The 25,355-nt window shown below is 41.5% G+C and overlaps 1 protein-coding gene across 1 annotated transcript in view; it reads right to left on the bottom strand.

Annotated features, from left to right (window-relative positions):
- Window positions 1-25,355, bottom strand: part of LOC143367288 (dynein axonemal heavy chain 1) — a 153,249-nt gene that overhangs the window by 23,915 nt on the left and 103,979 nt on the right. Inside the window, exons 23-38 of the mRNA XM_076808925.1 lie at window positions 25,068-25,307; window positions 22,902-22,980; window positions 22,234-22,447; window positions 18,613-18,775; window positions 18,416-18,534; window positions 17,206-17,411; window positions 16,967-17,129; window positions 15,595-15,755; window positions 11,353-11,568; window positions 10,379-10,603; window positions 10,040-10,202; window positions 8,263-8,432; window positions 6,465-6,673; window positions 3,764-3,866; window positions 2,370-2,498; window positions 160-280 (exon numbers count right to left, since the gene is read on the bottom strand). Of these exons, the coding sequence (XP_076665040.1) occupies window positions 160-280; window positions 2,370-2,498; window positions 3,764-3,866; window positions 6,465-6,673; window positions 8,263-8,432; window positions 10,040-10,202; window positions 10,379-10,603; window positions 11,353-11,568; window positions 15,595-15,755; window positions 16,967-17,129; window positions 17,206-17,411; window positions 18,416-18,534; window positions 18,613-18,775; window positions 22,234-22,447; window positions 22,902-22,980; window positions 25,068-25,307 (2,681 nt within the window). The remainder of the gene's footprint in view (window positions 1-159; window positions 281-2,369; window positions 2,499-3,763; window positions 3,867-6,464; window positions 6,674-8,262; window positions 8,433-10,039; window positions 10,203-10,378; window positions 10,604-11,352; window positions 11,569-15,594; window positions 15,756-16,966; window positions 17,130-17,205; window positions 17,412-18,415; window positions 18,535-18,612; window positions 18,776-22,233; window positions 22,448-22,901; window positions 22,981-25,067; window positions 25,308-25,355) is intronic.

Genomic DNA, 25,355 nt, shown 5'->3' on the forward strand with positions numbered 1-25,355 from the left:
AATAATGAACACTGCTGGAAGCTATTTACCTTCTCACACGGGTGGAAAAGTATTCGAATTGAGATTAAAAATTAACCACACCCCTTTCATTGCAAGCACAGACTTTCTCCTCAATGAACTTTAAAAGAACTTTGGTAAACTCGATTTACTTTCACGAACCTGTGGTTAGGCGCTCCGCCGCCGCCTGTAACTCCCGTTTCTTCATTCCCAGAAGATCGCCGTAACTGGATAGCAGCTCCAGGTACGATGTTGGCGTAACGTAATTATGTCGATATAATTCCTGCGCGACAAAACTATGTATTAATACATCCGCGAATTTCTTCGAAATCGCTTGCTAATAAGTTTTCAACGAGCACCGAAGAGCTCATTAATTTGTAACGCAACCGTGTAGCGTAACACCGTAACGTAAGAATTCGTGACGTGTTCGTAAGAAGTCGTAAGAATTAAATCGTAAAGATTTCGGACGGTATTCGTAACTCCGTAGCGCAACAAAATTTGGATACGATGTTACGGTTACGACGAGAAAAAGTCTGGATGGCTAGTCGTATCAAGACCGCCGTTGCGTTTGGACTGGGCGAGACATGAAGTGGAATAGTAAAGAAACAACACTGGAATTTATCGAAGCATATAAGAGAAAGCTTTTTATATGAGATCCCAAGCATCCAATGTATTTTTATAAAACCAAAAAGCAGGATGCAGGGGATGAACTTGCTCAAGATTTAAATAGTAGTGGATGTAAATATAAGCAGCTACTAATTAATAATTGTAAAGACATCGTTCTCGGTCGAATGTCCGTAACTGGAAACCTCTGTATATTATGCTCGTACGATACGTTACGATATTAAGTTTGGGAACTTAAATTTTTAATCGCAACACCGTAACGCGTCCTTTTTGTAACGTTACGCTACGCGGTAACGTTGCGAATCTGTACGCGGCTTTAAGGAGTCCAATAGAGGAGTTCTACGCCTCCCCCATCGAGTCGAGTACTCAAGCAAATCTGCAGAACTTCGAGCAGGAAATTGTAAGGGCGGAGCGGTAAACCACTTTTCCCGCGAAATTCGCCTCGGGCGATGGGAGGTCATTTCGGTTTCATGCATTTTCTTTTTCCCCCGTAATCACTTCCAATCTACGAAGCCCTTTCGCGATCGTATTTTTACACGGAAGATTTGTTTGTAAATTCCTGCAGGCAGTTCGCAGTTTGTAGTGTATCTGTACGTGGGAATTAAAAACTGCTTATGCAAAATTCCCAGGGAATGCTCCGCGAAGGGGAGGCTTGTGCACGCGCGCGCTTAATCTCGGCAGTCCAGAGTAGTAGCGTTAACAGTCGCGTTCCAGTTCCAAGCCACCCGGGGATTACCTAATTGAAATTCTCTCGGTGAATCGCATTTTACAATGATTACGGTGCGTAAAGTATTGTTTTAATAACTACAATGGATCTTACGTGCTGCAGCGTTGGATTATCCCCGTCGCTCGCAACAAAAGACGCCCTCGCGTTGTTCTGTTATTCGAGAGGAGAACTATAGGGTTATTTTCGCGGAAATAGTTGAAACAAATATTCGCAAACCTGCTTTCTACTGTATTAACGGAACACCCTGCGCGTTTCATTCAGAGGTACTAAAGTTTCAGTACGAAGAGGAAGTTTGGCGACGAATTCCGGAAGTTAAAATTAGGGTTGCCAAAGGGGGAGGAAGATTAGAACAAGTGCGAGAGTCACTGTCGCCAAAATAGTTTCAAACTTGACACTTGCGACTTGGCACTTGGCACTTGGCACTTGACACTTGACACTTGACACTTGACACTTGACACTTGGCACTTGGCACTTGGCACTTGGCACTTGACACTTGACACTTGACACTTGACACTTGACACTTGCCACTTGCCACTTGCCACTTGCCACTTGCCACTTGCCACTTGCCACTTACCACTTGACACTTGCCACTTAAAAATTTCCAATGAAACTTTCATTCTAAATAACCGTCCATGGAACAAATTCTCCCACAAATCTGCTCCCCTGTACACCTACTAACACGACACCCCGTACAGTTCACAGTGAAACTTAATGGCGACGAGTTTGCGTAGGTCCAGCGAAGGACTTCGTTTGATCAAACCCGGATTCGTTCCCCTTTTAAATTAACGGGAGCCCCTGGGGCTTCCCTTGGCTTCCGCCGCCTTTATGCGATTCCATTTTGTCAGCAGAAGCTCCGCGGCAGATGCTTTCCCCGTAAAACGTTAATAATTACTTTAACGGTTGTCAATAGAGGGGAAGACGCGCCGGCGTCCCTCTTCCGTTCGTCGCGCGTGTTTATCCTGTCGCGGAAATGAGATTCCATCGCACCTGGCATAAGCAGAGAATGGTCTCTCCTTCTCACCTTCAAGAAATGATCGCTGGCCTCCGTCACGCTGGAATGCATGTACTGGCACAACCTGACGATCGATGGCAGCACGTCATCGGTGATGGACTCGTCTTGGATGTCGGTGAGGAACTGCGTCGCGACGCTCTGGAAAAACGCGGGAAAACGGTGGGTCGCGGATAAGAGACGATCAAGTTCGTCGCGAATTCGGCGCGCTACTTGGAGGACGCTCCGGAAGTGGATTAAAAGAGGATTCTCGTGTAATTGATACTTACGAATTTTATTGAAAAAATTATTGTTAATATTGGATTAAACTCTCGTAGGATATAAGGAGGCATCTTTAAAATTGGAGAAATTTTTTTTTCTCCGTGGATCCTTCTAATTATTGTGGAATCTTGTTAACCTCTTCGTCATCTGATTGCAAAAAGAAAAAAAAAATTCAGGAAGTTAGATAGTTTACGCTGGGGCTGGGGATAAACATGAAATTTTAATTTTATTCTTTATTTATAATACTTTTCTCATGGAGGTAAAGTAAATTTATCTAAGGAAAAAGTTACGTTTCCTTTCAAACGCTATAAATTTTTCAATTTTTCTTAAGAAATTTTTTTAGTTATCTTTACGAAATTTTTCTTCTTTTTGCAATCAGATGACTGTGGCAGGTGCTGGGCGTCACGCCAACGGGAGTTACATCGTCGAAGAGGTCAACAATATTCCACAATAATTAATAAGTACTAAGAAGAATCTACATAAAAAAAAATTTTGCAAGCTTAAAGATGCCTCCTTACACCCCGAAAAGTTTAATCCAATATTAACACTAGTCTTTTCCGAAGAAAACTCATAAACATCAGTGACTTTTCGGGCTGTTACACGAGAGTCCCCCCTTAAGTGCCATCGAGGATGATCAGAAGATGATTCACGCGACTCTACTTGGCAGGTTTCAAAGAGCGGTGTTGTTTTAGAAACGCGAGTGCCACTCACGTTTCCACGTCGCAGACCCTTGTTTTTTTCCGCTTGAAGCTCGAAAGGCGAAAAATTCGAGGGTTGGGGTTTAACGTTACAGAATCCTAGTAATAGACCGTCGCGCATAACAGGAGCAGGGAGAAGCTTTTGGTAATTCGAATCTGAGGTCCTGGAACTGTAGTAGCATTCACCTTCCTCGCTCGCGTTTCGTATTACATACGTGGGGAATTTCTAGCCGCTTGTGATACAGAAAACAGTGGTGGCTGTTGGAGCGCGTTAATGGAACGCTGCGCGTGTCAGAATTGAGGGTATGTCGAATGGGTGGCGAGCCGAGCGTTAGCCTCCGTTCGCGATTAAATGTACGTTTCGCGCTGCGCTGCTCCGTTACGCGTGTACACGTAATACATAATGCGTTAGCCGGCCATTAGGGGTGGCGCGTTACAGTTACGAACCTGGAGGGCTGCTTCCGGCCACGGGCAAAACCAATCGATCGTGCAGCAATTCACCAGAGCGGGAAACTGTCTGATGCGTGCTCGGAAAACCTCCCCTATGGGGCTGCGGGTTCACAGAAATGTTACGCGACGAAATTAGGTCGCGTCGCGTCAGCCAGAGGCCAATTAGAGTATAGGGCTTGAGTATAGGGAAGCTGGCCGACTCTGTTATTCGCTTGATGGCGGTTGTCGCGTAGTTATGTGCTTGCGTTGTAATATTAACGCATCTGTAATGCCTCGGGATTTAGGGGACACGGATCTTTGACTTTTGGCCAGCTCGGGGGTTTTATTAATATTACAGATTCTACGAGGAAGCTAAATAGGTATACGAGGTAGTTGATGGAGGACAGAAACGGCCAGTGTGCACTCATTTTCCTACCACAATTGCCATAATCGTGTATATACTTATGAAGAAGCTTAAAAGATTCGAGTGTATTGCAGGGACTCGTTCGATCAGACTTTCAGACATCACAGTGCGCGATATAAATATACCAACCCCTTAAAATTTGAATGATCTGATGTTTTGGAAGTAAATTACGCTGTAACGTTATTTTCTGTTGGTAAACAAAGTCATAAAAGGAAATATTAAAAGAACAGTCCCATGCATTTATTAACTTAGTACCTTAAATTAAAAATATAACAAAATGCTATTTAATTATGATGTTATATCATCTGTAACAAAAATTCATTTTATTTTAATTGTTACGTACGGATAAAAATATTTAATAATTTATAACAATTTCCCTCTCTACGAATTAGGTCAAAAAGCTCAATTTTCCATACTGGAAATGAGATATTTTATTAGTTAAAATTTAGGTAAAATTAGTTAGAATTTTTTATTATTAAATATTTTTATCTCTACGTATCAGTTAAAATAAAATTGGTTGGTATATTCACGACGCGCACTGTATAATTAACGTGACAGTGTCCCAGCACCCTTTGAAATTGTATCAGAGTCATTATACTCCGACGGAGTCAACTTTTCTGTAGCGTTAGAAAGTTTTCGTCACTGGAGGCTCGCAGAGGTGAGACATTCCGCTGTCGAAGCCCAAAAGCAGGCAATTCGAAGGGAACGCCCCTGGGAACATTGCGCGACAGAAGGGAAGACGATCCTGTATCGATGATACCCTAGAAGCGGTAGTTTGTCTCGGGGGAGCAATCGATGACTGCCACGCGTCACGTCGTAAATCACAATTTCCTCCAGTCTATTTACATTTTACCCCAATGTAACGATAAATCCCCATTCACCCAAGGTCGCGCGAATCTCGTGAAAATGGAAATCCCTTTGATCGACGCGAGGGCTCCCTTCGTACACTCGTACAGTACTCTCTCGCACACCCATTAAAAATACCCCAAACTTAAGGGGTTACATACGTTTAGTCGCGGATAAATGGAATGATTTTAGGATTTTTCTAGGGGTTTCATTAACAAAAATAAAGCAAAATACTTATTACACATGATTGCATATTATAATGTTTTAATTTAAAAAAAATAATAATAAACGATTTATGTCACTTTAAAGTTAAATGAATTTTTATCGTGCAAAATTTTGCTCCGTATCGAGGATAAAAAATTAATTAAACAAAATATCAAAAAAGTGGCTCGTCAGCCCATAATGGCAACATTTGTGCACCTGTTAGAAATATAAAACGAACTTCCCTACTCTACATCGAACCTCATCGGACAGTGTTGGGTAAATTCAATGCTATTAATCGTATTGCCTCTCATGCTAATAACTATTCCGGTATGATTGACATTTTTGACTGTTCGTTAAACTCGTTTAAACAATCAATCTTCAAAATCGTCAACAGCTGACTGCTGCTGTGATTTTTTCTTTCAGGCGTCCTCTATTCAATGCTACTTATGTTCGCTTCGTTGTGCTCACCTTATTATTTTTGCTCTTTTTCTCACTTCTGTATCAAAGGGCTTCCGTTAATAAACGTATTATTATTATTATTTTACAACAATATCATCTTATTTTTATTATTCCTATGCCGACGATTTTTTCTGCAGTGGTTTAAGGAACCCCAAAAATCATAAATAATTTACTACAAAAATTATTCTAAATAAATTTTCTCGCGCACTTTATGGACTAATAAATCATGTATAATAAGTATTTTGCTTAATTCATTGTAATGAAACCCCTAAAAAAAATAGGGATATTGTCATTAACAAGAAGTAAAAATGACAGGATCCTGAAAATATCGAATCTCCACATCAAACTCCACGCGCAATTGATTCCGTGCATTTCCCACGCTCGCACCTGCACCCCCACACCCTCGTTAATCCACCTCATTCCACGTGGAGTCCCTTCTCCACCCCCTGCAACGTGGAGCAGGCCCGGCCACTGGAAAAGGAAGACATCAAATCTGCCTCGTACCTGTGGGTGTCCCAGGCAATTTTCTGGAATCTCACCAATTTTCCAGGAAGAAGCCGTTCGAAAAATGAACAGCTCATCGCTGCGAGCCATTCCACTCCTACGCTCTACTTCCGACATGCATCACACCCGACACAGTTCCACACGCGCGCACAGCAAGCCCAGGAACGAAACGCTCGCGTTATTAGACGTCGTTAGTCCGGTATTATTTGCCCCGCGTCTCAGCTGTCGCGGGATCGACGGGCGTCCCTCGGGACGATCCCAGCCAGGAAGAAGCCGGATTACCTCATGGTGATGACGACATGCAAATTGTTCCGAACCGTCCTCACGTAGGCGGCGAACAGGTTGCTCCTATTGATCTGCAGGCCCGCTTCTTGCACAGCCCCGCGCATCGATTGGTATATCTTCTCCATCTCCTCCAACTGGTAGATGTTCGGCACGTCGCCGTTATTCAAAATGCTGTTTAGGTCCTCCAGCATGCCGTCGTCCTTTATCTGGCAAACGGAAACCGGCCCATTGATGGCGGGAGTCGTGGGACAGGCGTCGGGGATTCCGTCGTAGACATTCTTGCGCGATTCGAGGGGTGAGACAGTCGTAACCACCCCGTCTCGATTTATGTTGTTGGGTGGAAGGAAGTGGGTCGGATGGAAGGTGTGTGGCTTTCAAGAGGATATGCGTTTCTCGTGGATTTGAAAGTGAGCTTTCTGATTGTTTTTGAGTGGGTCTAGTGAGTGGGGGTGGTGGTTCCAAGTGGCTCACCCGGTACACGATTTCACATGTTCATCGCGAGCGGAAGCATGGCAGGGTGGAGGGAAAAGAATCAGGGCTAAGAATACACTCGCTCCACATTGTGGGTGTATCGAGAGCGATGGTAAGGGTGAAGCAGGAAGTCGGCGGTCGTGGACGATTCTATACAATTCTCTCTAACACCTTGCCGTACTTTGACGAGACTGATTCGTGATAACGATTTCGGGCTAAACATGAACGTCACGAGTCAGACTTGTGGAATTGATTTGACAGGGAGAGGTTCTTAGCTACAAGTCTCCGATTGCTTTGGTTTTTGGATTTGTTTTAGAGCACCGAAAAATAAGAAGTAGGGGTTTGTTTATTTTGGTCCGACTCGCGGTGTTAAGTGCGGGCCACTACAGTGACTCGCATTAATATTCGGACACTTTTTAAAATCGCATAACTTTTTTAGAATTCGTCCAAACAACTTGAGGTTTTTTGAGAAGCTAGAAGGATTAGTTTGCTAACTGACGTGATTCGTCGTTTTGAAAAAAAATGTATTTGGTTGGAATAGCGAAAAGAATAGTGAAGGTCGATTTTTAAACTTTTTTTTGTGAGCTTGTAATGAAAATTAAAAAAAAGTTTGTAGATTGCAGTAAGTTGCATACGTGCCTAAAATTTCATCAAAATCGGTTAACGTTGCTCCGAGCTACAAACGTTTAAAGATCGCAGAATAAGGTCGAGAATCGCGAAAATTCCCGAAATCATTTTTTTAATTTTCATTACAAGCTCACAAAAAAAAAGTTTAAAAATCGACCTTTACTATTTTTTTCGCTATTCCGACCAAATACATTTTTTTTCAAAACGACCAAATACTTCATTTAGCAAACTAATCCTTCTAGCTTCTAAAAAAAACTCAAGTCGTTTGGACCAATTCTAAAAAAGTTATGCGATTTTAAAAAGTGCCCGAATATTAATGCGAGTCACTGTATGTATTTTTGTGACGGAGATAACGACTGAAACCTAAACAATCGGCAAGCCTCCTCTCTCGGTTCGACTCGAATCTTACCGAGGTAATTGGTAAGGTATAAGGGTTGAAAATTGTGATATGAATGCAAATCTGGGACTATTCCACGATCTAGCCAGCCGTTAATGAAGCAGTATTCATATCCCTGCGCTTTCATTGTTCTCGATTATTTGAACAAAGCACGCTTACAGCTGCGGCTACAGAATTGCGCAGCTGGTAGCGAGTAAAATTCATTTCGACTTGAATCTAGTGGAGTAACAGGTCTGCGTGCAGCTATGTTGCAGGTGGAGCAGGGTTGGCGGTGAATTGGATATGGAAATTCGCTTATACCTGTGTGTCGGAGAAGAGAAAGACGGAAAGCTGACTCTGCACGCCTGCTTTCATCATGCAGGCTTTAATGTCGTCGTGCCAGTCGCTGACGGTGTAAGCGCCGCTCAGCTCTATTTGAAAGCAACTGTAATCTTGCATGTGGGCTGATAGTCTGGTTAAGCTTTGTCTACCTGAAGTGCGACAGAGTGTACGATTATAATGACGCGGGATATAGCGTGTTTAAAAAATGCCTGGTACCACTAGCACGCTTCTTGTCGTTCCTACCGATGCCAACGTTATCATTGACCTTACTACTGCAGCTACTACTTTACCACTAGATCTACAACAATATAATGCAATTACCATACGATAGACTTTAAAGCTCTATTTCACTGAATAATTTGTCTTTCTTTTCTTCACTACACCCTGCATTGTTCTTAATTCATACATCCTCATCGACTCGCTGTTGTGTTAAAAAAATCACACGAAACTATTTTTAACGAATTCAGCTTGAAATGACATAAATCAATTTTTCACGAAACTTCCTTCATTATGGTCCGAATTACGTCGTTCTTGGTGTTAGTTTCATCGGCGAAACACAAGGAATCAATTGGCGTCGTTTTCGCAAAGATCTGATGAGAAATGCGGAACTCTTGGACATTTCTGACTTTTTAATGGTATTCCAACCGTTTCGAGGATCGAACCCATAAAATTCGGTGAAGCACCGTGGGGGTTGTCCTCGCCACGGGGTACCAGGTGGCACTTCTTTGATAGGCGTCGCTGGAGAATAACCCTGTATTGGTAAACAGGATGACTCAGAGAGTTTTGCTGTACGTTTATTTAGCTAATCACACCATATTTACGACTGCGGAATGGGCTAAGCTAAGCACAGAAGTTGGCGAGGAAAGACACAATGGCACTTTCGACCCCTCCGCATGCGTCATTCGTGCGCGCTCAGCCTGCTCAGCGTATACGCATTCAGGTCTGGACCCGGCTTTATGCAAGTTACGCGCCGCGTAAGGGCTCTAACCGAAGGGGACGCTGAAGAACTATATCCGCACGCTTAATAATAAAGGAATCCAACTCCCGCATAAACAAAATATAATCGTAATTCATTTCGGTACTCCGTAAGGGCAAAACTTATTAAATAGAAGACAGGTGAAAAATTTTCTTGCACGAGGGTGCGAACCATCCTCGCGCCGCTGCACTCACAATGAGTTTGGCACTGGTAACAGTAGCCACAGTAGTAGGGTCAATAATAACTCCGGCATTGCTAGGAGCAACATAAAGTCTGCTACTGGCAATACCACTTCTTGAAGAAACTGTAGGTACTGCGACATTATTGATTTCTCTTCTGGCTCTCTCTTGAGAGATTCAAAATCAGTGCATATCGATGATCCACTTTTTGCGAAACTTAAGCTACTACGTGCAAAAAATAGCTTTCGACTGTCTCTTTATGCTGTATAAAAATCACATTTATATCTACTTCATAAACATGCCAAAAATAATATTGTATGCCCCTGAATCTTACGTAGGTACCATTGCACGTTTAAACCACTTTCTCTCGAAAGCACTAAAAGTGGACAATACTTCTGAACTAAACCATCAATATGTTCTCCGCGTACTGCGTAACGTACACGATAGTTTGCGTTGGTTGTTACCACTATATTGACCCTTCTCTTTTGCATTCCCTAACAGCTCTTTGCCCGTGTACATACCGAATAAACAAATAAATAAACATCGCTTATCCTGCAGACGCACACAGGGCTGAAAATACAAAAGACTTTCTCTGCATCACCTGATCCACCCACGCCCAGGAGCAGTGCGTTTCCACGTGGCTGCCGCAGGATACGATTGATCCTGCAGATGTGATCGATCGCGTCCTGAAAAAGCACCAGCTTCACTGGGGCCGTCGTGGACTCGTTGTAATCCTCCAGAAACTCGTCCAGCACGTTCGTCATCTAGTAGGGTACCAACAACATTCTACTCCGCCGCGAAACGTCTTCGTCGATATTATTCCCAGCCCGCCGTGGCGGGCATCGGCGTTCCCCCCCCCCGTGTTTAAAGATAGACAGGAATTCTTGAAAATAGCGTCGTATAAATAGCGAAGGGACCAAAGTGGAAAGTAGATACGCGCCTTCTTCAAGTCGGTTATTTGCTCGTACTCCTTGCTGACTCCGCAAAAGTCGCCGTAGAACAGCACCGTGTCGCCGATCACTTGGTCGGGGTCGCACTCGAAATTTTTCAGCAGAATGCCACGCAGCAGATTGTCGAACCACGTTCGATCGGCGTCGTCCACCAAACGGTCGCTGAACACTCGCAGGTTCTCGTGGTACCAGAGCAACAGTAATTTCTCTCGTACCTAGGAAAGTATTATAGGTAAGAAACAGTGAGTCAGAGAATTTTAAGAGATCGATACTTCGTTATGGATTCGGTATCAGCTCTTCAGGTGCCGAAGAGATCGACTCTGGAAATAAGGAGCAGAGGAAATTGATAAGTTAAACGTTGAGTAGCTGTTTCTTGAAGAAATTAGGATAATTGAAATAAGAAGTGGGATATTATATGGGTTAAATTGATTAATTGAGGTGGGGGGTCAATTTCTGTCAAATTCAATTCCTGGGGTGATAGCTCTATGAAAGTATGATACAATAATGCGATAGAAAAATATTTCTGAAATAATAAATAAAAGTATTGTTAGTTTTCTTAGTTTTATTACTGTAAGCGAATGAAGACATTTAAATCTGCTGCCCCTGTTTAAATTTATGCGACTCAATGGAAAATGGGCCCATGCCACTAAGATCCTTCGAGATATGTGACCTGAAATTGGATAATAGTTGGCATTTACCATCTAATTCAAGTGCCGTTTAAAACAATTATAATTTTGTATCGCATTTCCTCTTAAAGCAATTTTTCCTTCAACTTGCTTTCCTCTAAAATCGCAAAACGGTGGCACGTGCCTGTTTTCCACTGGACACTTCATGTTTGAATACTAAGATTGAGAAATTTGCAGAAGGTGGAGTCGATCGGTTTGGCACCCGAGAGGCTCGCGTGTCCATCATCTGCGTGGTCTTTAATATAAACTTTGATCTATTCGCGTGTGCCTGCACGAACCTTGATGTTCTTCGGGTTCATCATCAGCATTCCTTGGAACACTTTGCTGAGGTCACGCAGGTTGAACGTGTAGTGGGATCTATCTGGGGTCGGGAGCAATTCGTTGCATATCGTGGTGAATAAATTCAGCGTGGTATTTATGAAACCGTCCAGCATGTGCCCGAAACTCGGAGTCTCGGATAGCCAGGAGTTCAAAATTGTGCCGAAGATGTGTTTCTAACGTGAACGGTAAAAAATGGTGTCCAGTAATTCTAAAAATTTAAGTGACTTGAAGCGCATTAAATGCAGTCTCTACACACTATAATACAAACTTAATATAACCTGCGCTCTAAAAAAAAAGAAGAGTATGCGAACGTAAATAAACTAACAATAAACAGAAACGACAAAGTTATTTACAAGGGAACTTTAGTTACCCGAACATTCCGATTTTTTTGAATCTGTGCAAGTTTAAGTAACCGGCAATTTTTGGTTTATAACCATTTTCGGCCTTTCAGGGTGAAAACACCCCTTAAAGATTAACGTGTCGTTTCCTACTTTTCTATATATCTTGGAAACTATAGTAGATATAAAGAAATTATTGGAATGAAAACTTTACAGCTTTTTATGTCCTACAAAGCTGTGCAATGAATTTTTAAAAAATTTGTAGTTTAAATAAAAAAACATTCCCCACTACAAATTTTAAATAATTCAATTACAGTTTCATAGGACATTAAAATCCGTCAAATTTCGTAATTTTTTTTATAAAGATACCTTAACCTTTGATGCGTGTGTTTCACTCTGAAAAACCGAAAATTATCGAGGTCCTCTGCAAACCTGCAGAGTTTAATAAAAATCCAACTCCAACTTTGACAAAGCTGTTGTTTCATCCAATTAAATCCGTATTCGTCGATACGGCTGGTAGAGTGTTCTACACCCGACTCTCGATCCCCAGGCTATGACAATCGTCTCATTTACATCAGCTGATGGTTTGCCTGGCACCGCAACGCGAGCAGATTGCTGTTTGTTTGCAGCTCAGAGTCCATCACCGCAGAAGAGACACAAGACTTACTGTAAAGGTTGATTGCCCGGAAGCGTCTCAGCGTCCTAATTTCAACTATACACACATCAATTCCATCACGCAGTTAAACACGTATTCAGAGTTCCGAAGCACGGCGCAGTACAGACCCACAGCTCGCGCTCTCATCAAGAACAGAGTAAATTTCCATATCTGACCGAAGCTCGGGTTCTGGAACTTTTACCAGGTTCCCCGCGCCAGGGGAATCTTTCCACGCAGTTGCACGCGGCGTAAAAGCGTTCTTGCAATTCCAATTTCCCCACGAGCGAGGAAAATTCCCTCTGAACAGCCACGCCGCTCATATACAGGGTGTGTCGAAGGAAAATACCGGCAAACGCTCCCTGCGCGTGCCTCCTAGTTCCTCGGAGGAATTAACAAGAGGGAAATGGGGGTTCTTACAGGATCTTTGCTTGCCATCGATATAACAGCAAAACCTCTTTACTAGATCACCCTCGAAACCTCGAATCTAGTCGCCTCTACACCGCGGAATTCGTCCAGCCATCTGCACTGAAGACCTGCCCACTGCTTTCAAGTCACTCCCACGTTGAATCGCGCCTGAAGCGAATCAGATTTTCCAACGGACCTTAATCAACTCTCCGAACATTCGTTTTCCTCCCCAGACACCCTGTACACCCGTGAATCATCGCAGATCCGACACACGACCGCGAACATACATACGTTTTCCACGGCTAAAGCGACACCCGCCCTGCGGTCGACCTTGTCCAGCCTGTCGAAAGCGCGCCAGGGAAAAGAGATTCCTGGCGCGGCCGGTTGGTACATAGGGGGTATAGTTATGGCCGCTCATTATTGGCCGAGCAGGTGATTAAGATAAATTATGGCGGGCACCGGGCACGATTTACGAGACCTAATTGCAGCGAGGGACAGGGAGGGCAAACAGAGGTCTGGAGCGCACACACGGTGGTTCCGTCTCTCTTTCACGAGCTGCAATTATTCCTCGTGGGCGTGGAACGACGACTGGCTGAAATAAAACTGGTCGATCGAGGGGGGCAGAGAGAGGAGGCGTATGATTCGCGTATCGGAACTTGCCCAAATTGACCGACGTCCAATAAAGCAACGAAGAGCCGAAATTTTTCCCCATTGCCTATCTTGTTACCCACCAATGGTCGGGATGACGAGCAGCATGCACAGGTGCATTCAGAATTCATGGATCCCTGATCCGGAGCAATGATTAATGGTGAAATCCTATTTTTTTAAGGGGTCATGCTCAGTCAGGAGGCCGAAAAAAGGGTGGTCTTTGGAAATTTTTTACTCAAAAGCTATAACATATTTCTCAGAAATTTTTTTTTCCTTTTAAGGATTGCATCTAGTACCGTGCATCGTAATTTTTGTATTTAAAAATATTTATCAATAACTGAGTTATTGTCTATCACTCGAAGGTTCTCTAAAAATAAAGGCTTCTGCGGTGACCACTGCTGCTCGAAAGTCGATCATCTAAAATAAAAAATTCAAAAGAATTTACTTATTATATTATATTATCTAGTATTTGAACGAAGGTTTTTTCGAAATATTGATTTGGGAAAAAATGGCTGAGGTTTAAAGTAAAAGTTTCAATTTTTATTATAAATCGTGCCTGATTTTCTTCAATTAAAAGAAAACTAAGCATCGGATAAAAAAATCCTTCGTTCAAATACTAGATAATATGATATAATAAGTAAATTCTTTTGAATTTTTTATTTCGAGAGATGGACAATAACTTAGTTATTGATAAATATTTCTAAATAAAAAAATTACGACGCACGGTACTAGATGCAATGCTTAAAAGGAAAAAAGATTTTTTAAGAAATGTGTTATAGCTTTTGAGTAAAAAATTTCCAAAGACTACCCTCTCTTCGGCCTCCTAACTCAGCATGACCCCTTAAGCTAAAAACATAGCAAAGTTTGGGAATTTTTTTTTAAGAAACTTGTAATTCGATTCATTTGAAATTTGGACATTTGAAGCTGCATATGTATGGAGTAAAACGCCGTTTCATTTTTCTGTTTCAGTTTACCTGGGAGATAAATATCAAGGACACCATCGAACGACGGATTTTGCGCAGCTTGTTGGTTCTCCTATATGTAACTCCTATATTCATTATTAAAAAATAATATAAAAAAAATTGCAACTTCTACAAAGATACATATAAACACGTTTCAAATTTCAGATGAATCGAAACAGAAGTTTCATAAAAAAAAATTCCTAAACCTTGCTATGTTTTTAGCCCCAAAAAATAGCATTCCCTTCTTAAACTGAAATCCACTCGTTAACGTATTTAGGGTGAATGTTTATCGAGCTGTGGACACTGTCACTCGCCAGAGGCCTCGTGAAAATGTCACGCGACCACTGCGAAGTCATTTGTCCGGACGAGTGCGCGGGAGATGCAGCTGACACGAGATCGCCGTCGATTTACCGTGTCCTCCTATTCACTTCCTCTGTTAAACACAGGGGAATTAAGTTTTAACGCCTCGGCAAAATGGCCACCGGTGAAAGGGGCGCGAGTTTATCTCCATCCAGCAGCCACAAATGTCTAGACGCGCGAGATTCGGCCGGGTCGTAAAAAAATAATAAACCTCGCGCCCTACACTCGGCGAAAGGATATTTTCACGCTTTACTGCCAGCAGGGTCGTGAATCTACCCGAACGGTACGCCTTCGGGCTCGTTCTTCCCGTTGAAAAGTGGCGACTGTAACTGGCCCGGGTAGACCGGGCGGCTACGAAAATCCACCGCCACACGCGACCCGCAAAGTCAATTTTAGACTCGACAAGCGGGGACGGAGAGTCGGGAGTGTCAAAGTTTGAGAGAATTTGAAGTGCGGCTGCCAAGGGCCAAACTTTGACGTGGCTCACGAGACGAAGATGAATTATTCCCTTCCTCTGATTCTTTTTTATCCACTTCCCACTTAAGGGGAGGTTCCGGTCTAGAGCCCCCCAAAATAGGTGATCTTTAGGAATTAATTAAAGGAAAACTACTACATATAACTTAATGGGACTTGTTGCGTTGCATTGAGGATGTCTTAAATTATAGAAATATATTTTTTGTTTTGTAATTAATCATTGCAGACGGCACTGGGGAGTCGTTAAAGTCGAGGCGTCAGAAAAATTGATCCAAATCGGTGGGACCTGTATCCCCAAAAGTTATTATCCATTCTTTACTCTCCCTTAATTTAATACATAGTCGCTGGAGGAATTACCTTGGCGTCGTCCTCCATTTCCGGGAATGCAATGAAATGGAAATGTCGCAACAGTCTGGCAGTTATTGGATTCCTTCCGCCCCCGGGTGGCCCCATCGCCCCCACGAAATTCACGTCCTCGATCTGTCGGAACAACCCGATCTCCTTTAGATCGTACCACCCTGAAATGTGCGTCGTCCGCATCTTTAATCGCCACCTACGAGGTCGCGCATCATACTATGTGGTCCACGGTTCTAATCTAATCCCCACTTTGGCCAGCGAAGAAGCGCAAGAGCTTATCGGTTCTAGGAACTTGCCGAGGCAAAGTGTAATGCAGTACAAGAGGGTGGATTCTATTTATACGAGGCGTTGCGCGGAATCTACCGGTGAATGTAACTCGAGGAGAGATTCAGCGCGCCAGGATGGAATAAAGAAGGTATCTTTTACAGGTATTTTTAGAGCCTCGGTAGCTTTGAATAGGCGTTCACTTAATATGATTTATTCCACTTCGATGCTTGTGGATTTCTAAGGGTTCTGGAGGTCCTCGGGTGTTCTACAGTGGCTGGTAGAAATTTGGGGGCATTTTCAGCTTTGCTCTAGGTGGCATGGGATTGAGGGGTATTTGCGGACTTGAGGATTCAAAGAATCTTTTTTTTTGTGCATAGATCGATGGTATAATATCTTAAGAATGTTGAGTTAAAATTTCATAAAGAAATTGGAAATATTTTAGAAATTATTTCGTTGAAAAGCAAAGCAGGTCTATGCTCGGTATTCAGGGGATATGAAATACTTTAGGCCTTTTTCTTGACACACCGTTTCTCAAAGGCTCGTGCACGATTTAAAGAAAACCATACGTCGTTTTATATAAAATCTTTTTGGGTTAGCTTTGCATGAGTTCAATCTAGTGGACCCACCACAAATTCTTAATACTAATTGACTTTTTTGTGTTTAATAGAAGAAAATAGGTGTTATAGTTATACGCGAAAATGGTAACTTTTTAGTCACACACGCCGGAGGTTAGGTTTTTCTTTCTTCTTTAAAATATTTTTAGGTTCGTCCACTAGTTTGAGGCTTAAGCTTAAAAAATATCATTTATTTTTTTTTATTTTCGAGATTGTACGACGTGCTACATTGCACGCCACAAAACCTAACATTATGTTTTGATGACACTATAAAAATGGGAAATTATAGTGTAAGCATAGATTAATAAATGGTAAAGGTTTCAACAAGATATCTTATACAGTTACTGAGAAAAAATTCCTAAAAATTGTAACATTTTTAGGCGTCAAACTCGCAAATACCCCTCAGTGAGGCTTCGAAAGGGGATAATAATAATCCGAAGGTTAAGTCTGTGTCACTTCAATGGGATTTTATTTGAAAGAGAAGTGTTTACCTCGGAAATCCATAAACTGACGAATCAATTCAATGGGAGGCTGAGTTCCGTAAGTATCGAGGGCAGGCATGTTCAAGTCATCGACGAAGAACACTTGCTTCCTTAAAAGAGGCGGCCCGTAGACGTCCGAGCGTCTCTTGGTCAACCTTTCATCGATGCGGTCCTGAACACAGAAGATAGGATCGACTTAAGTGCACTGATTCCGTCATTAGTTTCGATGAATAGATGTCAGGGCGCACCTGGGTCTGCCTTGCAGTGGTTCGGGCGGAGAAGGTTATGAAATCGCAGATGAACTTTTTGGGCATGTGCGCGGACAGTTTCGCAGTGATGGTCAGGGTCTTGCCACTTCCGGTGGGACCGACGCAAAGGACGTTCGTGTTGTTGATTAAAAGGTAACCCATCAGGGCCGCGCTTCTCACGCTGTCCATCGTTGGTATTTCGATATCTGCGCCAATTATAGATTCCTTTGGTTACGATCGTTATTGTTAGTCGAGTTTCTCGAAGATCTTGCGAGAAAGTAAGTCCTCGATCACTTCCACTGCATACACAGTGTGTATGTACTAGAATTAATTGAATATTTCTGGAACCATGGAAGTAACAGAAAAAAATTTCTAATGAAAGGTGTTTGGTATCAATTATTGGTCCACCCTATGTAATGAGGAAAGAGTCTATTGAATTAGAAACTGAAGACATAAAAATCTAAAGCTAAGGTATCATCTTTTTCCTACCATGTATGAATTTATGTTCTTTAAACTGTTTAACCTACTTTAAGTATAGTTATTTTTTTTTGTCTGTCTCTTGTACACTAATGGGACTTTATCCCGTACATATTAATTATCAAATATTAAATATCAAATATTAAATATCAAATATTAAATATCAAATATTAAATATCAAATATTAAATATCAAATATTAAATATCAAATATCAAATATCAAATATCAAATATCAAATATCAAATATCAAATAATAAATATCAAGTATCAAGTATCAAGTATCAAGTATCAAGTATCAAGTATCAAGTATCAAGTATCAAGTATCAAGTATCAAGTATCAAGTATCAAGTATCAAGTATCAAGTATCAAGTATCAAGTATCAAGTATCAAATATCAAGCATCAAGTATCAAGTATCAAGTATCAAGTATCAAATATCAAGTATCAAGTATCAAGTATCAAGTATCAAATACCAAATACCAAATACTAAATACTAAATATTACAATAACAAACACCTCGATTTCTCTTCTCTTATATTCAGTTCAATTAATCCCTGCACTGTGTGTTTGCAATCTAGCAGATTGAATCTACTAATCTCTTCCACAGTTTCATCGACAAATACACATACTATCTTCGTATACCCAGCGCACAGATTATATCGAGCCGCAAAGCGATTATTCGGTCAAAGTTATGAATAGCTTCGAGCGCGTTTAAGCTACAACACAGTATTTACCAGCGTATCTCATCTCCGCCGTTATGGTGACGGACGGAATATCGTCTAGCCATTTGTACCACTTAGGTGGAATCGGGTCCTGGCTGTCGATCGAGTCTGTGAAGCCGCCATCGTGCAACCTATCGAGCAACGAGAAGCAACATTGCTATGGACAAATGGAATCTGGCCCTCGAGGCACATTTCCCTCGCACGATCACCTGTAATCGAACACTAAGCCGTCCTCTGGGAAAGGTAATTGGTGCTTCTGATCCTTTTGCACCTGTCTGATCCACCCGCTGAACATTCTTCGACTCTTGTAGTCGCTGCTCGCTCCTAGGCTCCAAACAGCTGCGAAACCCGCCCACGGCGACAGCAAGTCAGCTGGAATGATACGAGAATCGAGGAGAATTCTCGAGGAAATAGCGGAACAGTGGTTCAGACCTGTGGGCACCGCGAAGGAGCTATCAAATTTCCTCTGAAACTTATAATTAACAAATCATATCAGAGTGGAGGGTAGTGCAGTTGCGTCGGTTTGTAGGTGCAGGCAGGTCTCGATTAGTGCGACGTTCGATTTAGTACGTATAAAAAAAATTATATCATTAATATAATGTATTTAATGCGAACAAAACATCAGTTTAATGCGAGGTTCGCGAGACTTCTTGCATTCGGTAGAACTGTGGAAACAATTAGTGTTTTGTGACTTGGATAAAGTCCTGCGGATTTATCACCGCAGATACGAAGATATGAGGAAGCAGAAAAAATTACAATCAACACTGATAAAAATATTTTGAAAAATAATAAACGTATTTAAAAATTTGTACTGTATATTTCCGTTAAGTTAGAATCAATCGAAATGCGAATTCGAGTAACGCGATCAATTTCTATTACATGTGAAAACAGAATCACGGAACTGTCTTTCAACGCCACAGGCTTAGACCACGCATCGATGAGCCTCTAATACCAAAATTATTCCGAGTTTGGATTGGATGCAGTACGAGGTATGAAGTTACAAAGCGATTACAGATCGTTGTACGTGATTGATGCAGGAAATTTGTTTGCCACTGCATCGATGCCAACAGATTGACGAACGAGGGGCTGTTTGTTAAATAGCATTCTCGGAATAAGCCGATGAATAGCCGTTAGTAATGGAATTAGGGTAATATTCCTGCTCACAATCAAGCAGTGCGTCAATAGAATGTTGATTCGATTATCCCTCGACTGCTATGGCAAAGGAATTTAATTAACTTTTGACAGGCTTCGATCAAACCTGATTTCCCTTCGATTTTATTCAGGGGTGTAATCGAGCGTCCCTCTCAGCCCAATGAGTTTCATTCTGCTGAAATTCTTCCAAGGAATCTCAACACTTTTTTTCCAACGGCACACTAAAGCCACTAATGTGTTTGATTCTCTGGACGAATATTACGCTTGTTTGTGTGTTAATCCTCTCTCTACCGTTAACTATTATCCCCGAGGAACTTGTTGCTCGATTAGAAGCAGAGAAATCACGTGGGTGGGAAAGTAATCACTGTAATCGCATCTAAATCGTAGCTAAACCAAAGTGGACATTGACAAACGACACTGTGCTACCTCGTGGAGGCAGAACTAAACATCACTAATCACCGGCAACTATTAATTAACTCGCTTGGATTCCGAGAACAGTAATAAACGCTACTGAACAGATGTATCATTTCAATCTGTATACACAGGTGAAAAAACACGAATTGTCTCTTACTTGTTTACATTTCAAACATTCGTTCCACTAGCGCGGTGCTCTGCACCCGGTATGCTACGGGAGGATACAATGCCTCCAAGAGGAAAAAATACACAATGTTTGTTTCAACACAGTTTTTCAATTCTAGTTTTAATAACAAATAATATCCAGTCGTGCTTGAAGGGTCTTGACCAAGAACTTGGAGTTGCTCTGTCAAATATCGAGTCGAATATAAAACTATTGTTTTCATTAAAACAAGCACAGTATTTTTTCTTTAATTAACTGTCATTTTGTAGAATTATCTTTTAATTGTCTGATCGTGGTAGGGGAAAACACGGAGCTGCAACAACTTCAAAATTGTTGAAACGTTTTGTTCAATCACGCACCATTCATACAAAAAAGCAGTATTTTTTAATTTCACCGCGTACTTCCCGAGACAATCTTATATAGAACTGAAAATTTTTTGGTTTTTTGTTCTAGGTAAAAAATAGAAGGAGAAATCTTTCCGGCCGCGGAACACTGTTTTTTCAGAAGAAGCTTCTTTTGTTTAGCTGTGGCGCCGCCAATTTGTATTAAAAAAAATATAAAAAAATTGTGATCGTACTTCAAGGTTTGTACAATAAAGCCCTTCAAACCGAATTTGTATTCCATTCAATATACTCGCATAAAAAAAGTTCTCAAAATCAGGCTGCCTTTCCGGGCTCTGCAGTGTCATTACCCCTGAAACGCGAATACCCGAGCTTTAACAAAATAAATCCCCCCCCGTAACACAGAGATATTATCCATGTCTATAAAAAGGAAAGAAAGGCCAAGCACCTCTACGATCACAATAATTGTCGCGCTCACAGCGATCCTGCAGTTCAGCAGAAAAACATCGCGTTAACTCGAGGCTCGTTTGTTCAGTGGTCACGTAAACGGCCCCGCACGAGATTTTCCCCGGGGTTGTTCCTCCTATTTCTGTTTTTATTTCCCCCGACTGGTGGGGGATTTAAAGGTCACCGAATCCGAGAGGAGCGTCTGGATGGTGAGATCAAAGAGCTCCGCGGAGACTCTTAGTCGTTTAGCCCGAGCACCGCCATCTCTCCCGACTCAAGTAATTACGCGCGAGGAAGAGTCAGGGAACCCCGTTTTTCTGATTAGACGAACGTATGAATGCTGGAAAGTCGAAGAGAATGAAATGGATGCACTGCCGCGTCCCTTCTCTCCGCGATGGTAACTCGTATTTTATATAGTGCTATTAATCATCGCGGCGGGATAACGTCTGTAACGTTGCATTTGAACGTTAGCTCGGGCGAAAGGGAACAAAGTATGCTGGAACGTCGGTTCTTCCATCTTCCGAAAGGGATTATCTTTCTTATCGTGCGGTTTACTCTTCTGGAATTCTGACGCGTTTGTATTACTTATATTCTTCTCCTCTGTGCAGGTGGAACGTCGAACTTTAATTTTAAACTTCGTTTAAGTGCTCAGTCAGGAGGCCGAAGAAAGGGTGGTCTTTGGAAATTTTTTACTCAAAAGCTATAACACATTTCTCAAAAAATCTTTTTTCCTTTCCAGAATTGCATCTAGTACCGTGCATCGTAATTTTTTCATTTAAAAATATTTAGCAATAACTAAGTTATTGTCCATCACTCGAAGGTTCTCTAAAAATAAAGGCTTCTGCGGTGACCTGCGGTACTAGATTTTTTGAGAAATGTGTTATAGCTTTTGAGTAAAAAAAATCCAAAGACCACCCTTTTTTCGACCTCCCGACTGAGCATGAGCCCTTAAGGATTCAGTTCTACGCAGATATATTAGTTTCGTAAAAAATATGCTTTCAGTCTCAGTTACTGGTAGCGAACCACGCGGAAGTGACATGTGTACGTAGACGTTTGAAAGGAATTTAATCCCCCGTGGGAGGAGCAGTTGGATTTGGAATTTCAATTTGGGTGGCAGGAGTCAGAGTTGGACGTTATTGGAATAAATTTTTATTCGAATAATTTCATATAAAATTTACGAATAAAAGCTGTTTGAAATTTTATTAAAAATTTATTCTAATAATGCGCATCTCTGACAGGAGCGTGTCCACGAGAATATTAGCGAAAGTTGTTTACAAAGGAAACAGGATTTTACGATTTCAAATGCCACTTACGAATGAGCTCTTGAAAGGCCGCGGCAGGTGGAGGCCTGCCGTCTCGACCAGCCATGGGACCGATTCGAAAGTTCATCAGGTTTATGTACGATTGCACCATTCCAGAATCCACCGTGCTCACAATTTCCCGCAAGCTGCTGCGCAGAATATTCAGGCCGGGGAGCAAGTAGTGACCCGTCAGCCGAGTTATTTCCTTCACGTGTTGGCTCATGTTCTGCAATTAATTAATTACAAGACACCAAAGCGTCGGCTTACTCTGAAACTTCTGGAGACGTAGGAAGCTGCACGAAACGAAGTCAATGGAGTCTCCCTCTTCGTATAGAAAAGCTTTATGAATTAATTATAATGAAATACTTATTCCTCCAGGAAATCAATGGAGTCTCCCTCTTCCTATAGAAAAGCTTTATGAATTAATTATAATGAAATACTTATATTCCTTCAGGAAATCAATGAAATTCGGTTGTATACCTAATAAAAACTGTAGCACGAGTAATATTATGGAATAATGATAAAATAACAGTGAATAAAAGTTCTGGGAACAGTGTGCTTTTTGTGGAATTTGGAGTGGAGAGTTATCGAGTCGCTTCGTCCAGCTTTTTGTATCCCTTGCGAATTTGTCAGACCGCGCGGGGCTCTAATTAGCAGGAGGCGATCCATAATGTACTCACTGCGGGCAGAGATTTCAGCCAGCAGTTAATAAGCGGTTCGAGACCAAGAGCCGCTGGTTCCATGTAAACCATACCGCACCTGTGGGAAGAGGATTGATTAAATACAATTTGTGTGACACCTTCTCGTCACGAGGCTGCGGTGCAAGCTCCTCGAGCATTGTTCGAAAATGTTTATTGGTGGATTTACCATTAGTAACTTGGTTCCTACACTATATACAGTTCATAGTCTTTAATCATTTACAATGCAGACTGATCTGGAATAAAGTATTTCACAGAGTTCGACATTGACTAAATAAATAATTATTTAAATAACGGATGGAATAAAAGTTATTCGGCGGCTAAAGTTAATTTTTTTATTCGCCGGAAGGTTCAACTTGGACGTCGAATAAAAATATCAACTTTAATGTTAACTTTAACTTTCTTCGATATTACTCGAAATTTTATTTAAATAAAAATTTTGCCCATCTCTGACTACATCGCATCCAACTAAATAGTCATGGTTCATGTATTTAATTATTTATTCTACTTGATCTACTTCTTACTAGTTTCCTTTTTTTTTGTTTCTACTGCTTAACTGTCTCTACGTTAATTAATTTTATATTTATATTATTTATACCATTTTGCTTGTTTTCTCTTTTATTTGTATTCCAATAAGGCAGGCCTGTAGTCCAATACCTATATATATATCGAATAATTGAATAAATGAATGAAACATTGGAGTTTTAATTTTTTGTCCCTTATTTTTCTCCCACAATCGATTTATCTTCTTTTCGTGTAATACTTTGGAAGTGTATCAAGGGTAGTCGAACGTTGCGAATTTTTTCATCACATCGATGGAATCTCGAGGAAGAAGTTCAGGAGGTATGTATATACATGAGGTTTCGGTGTAAGGTGACTCACGCCGTATCGTGGCACTCATTTATTACTGGCCGATGTGCTTTCTCATTCCTGCCCTTACCCGTTCCCCACAGGGCTTCATTTTTTATTTATAGCGAACGGTGATTGATGGGAACGGCGGTTTGACGGGAATCGATTACACCGAAACTCACACTTGTTTTGTGTCTGGCTTTGACTCCAAATAATGGCCACCTCCCGTGTCCCAGACACGAAAAGAGATTGGAAAAAAAAAAACAGGAGGGAACGTAGGTTGCAGAACGTTTCGCAGAGAAACGCTTTCCGAAATCCCCGCCGTCGAATGTGACGAGAAATATGGTTCGACTGTTTATAGTGATCGATTCGTAACGAATCGGGATATGTCAGTCGATCTTCATTTTGCAAAACGAAATTGGAGGATTTCGAACGTTTCGAAAGGTTCGCAACGATGGATAATTTTAGAATTCCGTAAATGAGAGTTTTAGGTGGAAGAACTTTGCTCAACTTACTCAACTTTCGTTGGTACTCAACCCCTACTCCCATCCCTCTTCAGTATTAAATTTCATTTCATTCTTTTTCCAGTACTCAACTTTCATTTCATTCGTTTTCCAGTACTCAACTATCACTTGATTCCTTTTTCAGCACTCAACTTTCAGTTGATTATTTTCCCAATACTCAACTCCCAGTTGATTCTTTTTCCAGTACTCAATTTTCATTTCATTCTTTCTCCAGTACTCAACTTTCAGTTGATTCTTCTTCCAGTACTCAATTTTCATTTCATTCTTTCTCCAGTACTCAACTTTCAGTTGATTCTTCTTCCAGTACTTAACTTTGCATTGATTCTTTTTCCAGTACTCAACTTTCGATTGATTCTTCTTCCAATACTCAACTCTCAGTTGATTCTTTTTCCAGTACTCAATTTTCATTTCATTCTTTCCCCAGTACTCAACTTTCAGTTGATTCTTTTTCCAGTACTTAACTTTCGATTGATTCTTTTTCCACTACTCAACTTCCGATTGATTCTTCTTCCAATACTCAACTCCCAGTTGATTCTTTTTCAAGTACTCAATTGTCACTACCTTCTTTTTCCAGTACTCAACCTTAGTTCATTTTTCTTCCTGTACTCAACTATAGTTAATTCTGTTTCCAATACTCAAGTTTAGTTCATTCTCTTTCCAGTACTCAAGTTTAGTTAATTCTTTATCCACTCCTTAACTCTACGTGCCCTGGCCATCACCCAAGTCCTACCGTATCACTACCTTCGAAATGGCTATATTCCAAATTTAAAATTACCTCGACACCGTGGCAGGCGAGGCGACCCTCAGGTCGGCGACTTCGAACATCATCGTCATCGTGGGCAGAATCGTCATCATCTCGCCAGACGACAGACAGAGTTTCTTATTGTCGTCCAGCACAGTGTTCATGTTCTCGATCCAAACAGCGTCCACCGGCCCGTCGAAAATATACCAGCGCCTGTTCTTATCGCGCGCAGCAATTCCAGCCCTCAATAGCGTCGCGAAGATACCATCGGTCCTGAACACCCGAATCACACAACACCATGATTAATTACACCCAATTACA

The sequence above is a fragment of the Andrena cerasifolii genome, chromosome 3 (assembly GCF_050908995.1).
Source record: "Andrena cerasifolii isolate SP2316 chromosome 3, iyAndCera1_principal, whole genome shotgun sequence".
NCBI classification, from domain to species: domain Eukaryota; kingdom Metazoa; phylum Arthropoda; class Insecta; order Hymenoptera; family Andrenidae; genus Andrena; species Andrena cerasifolii.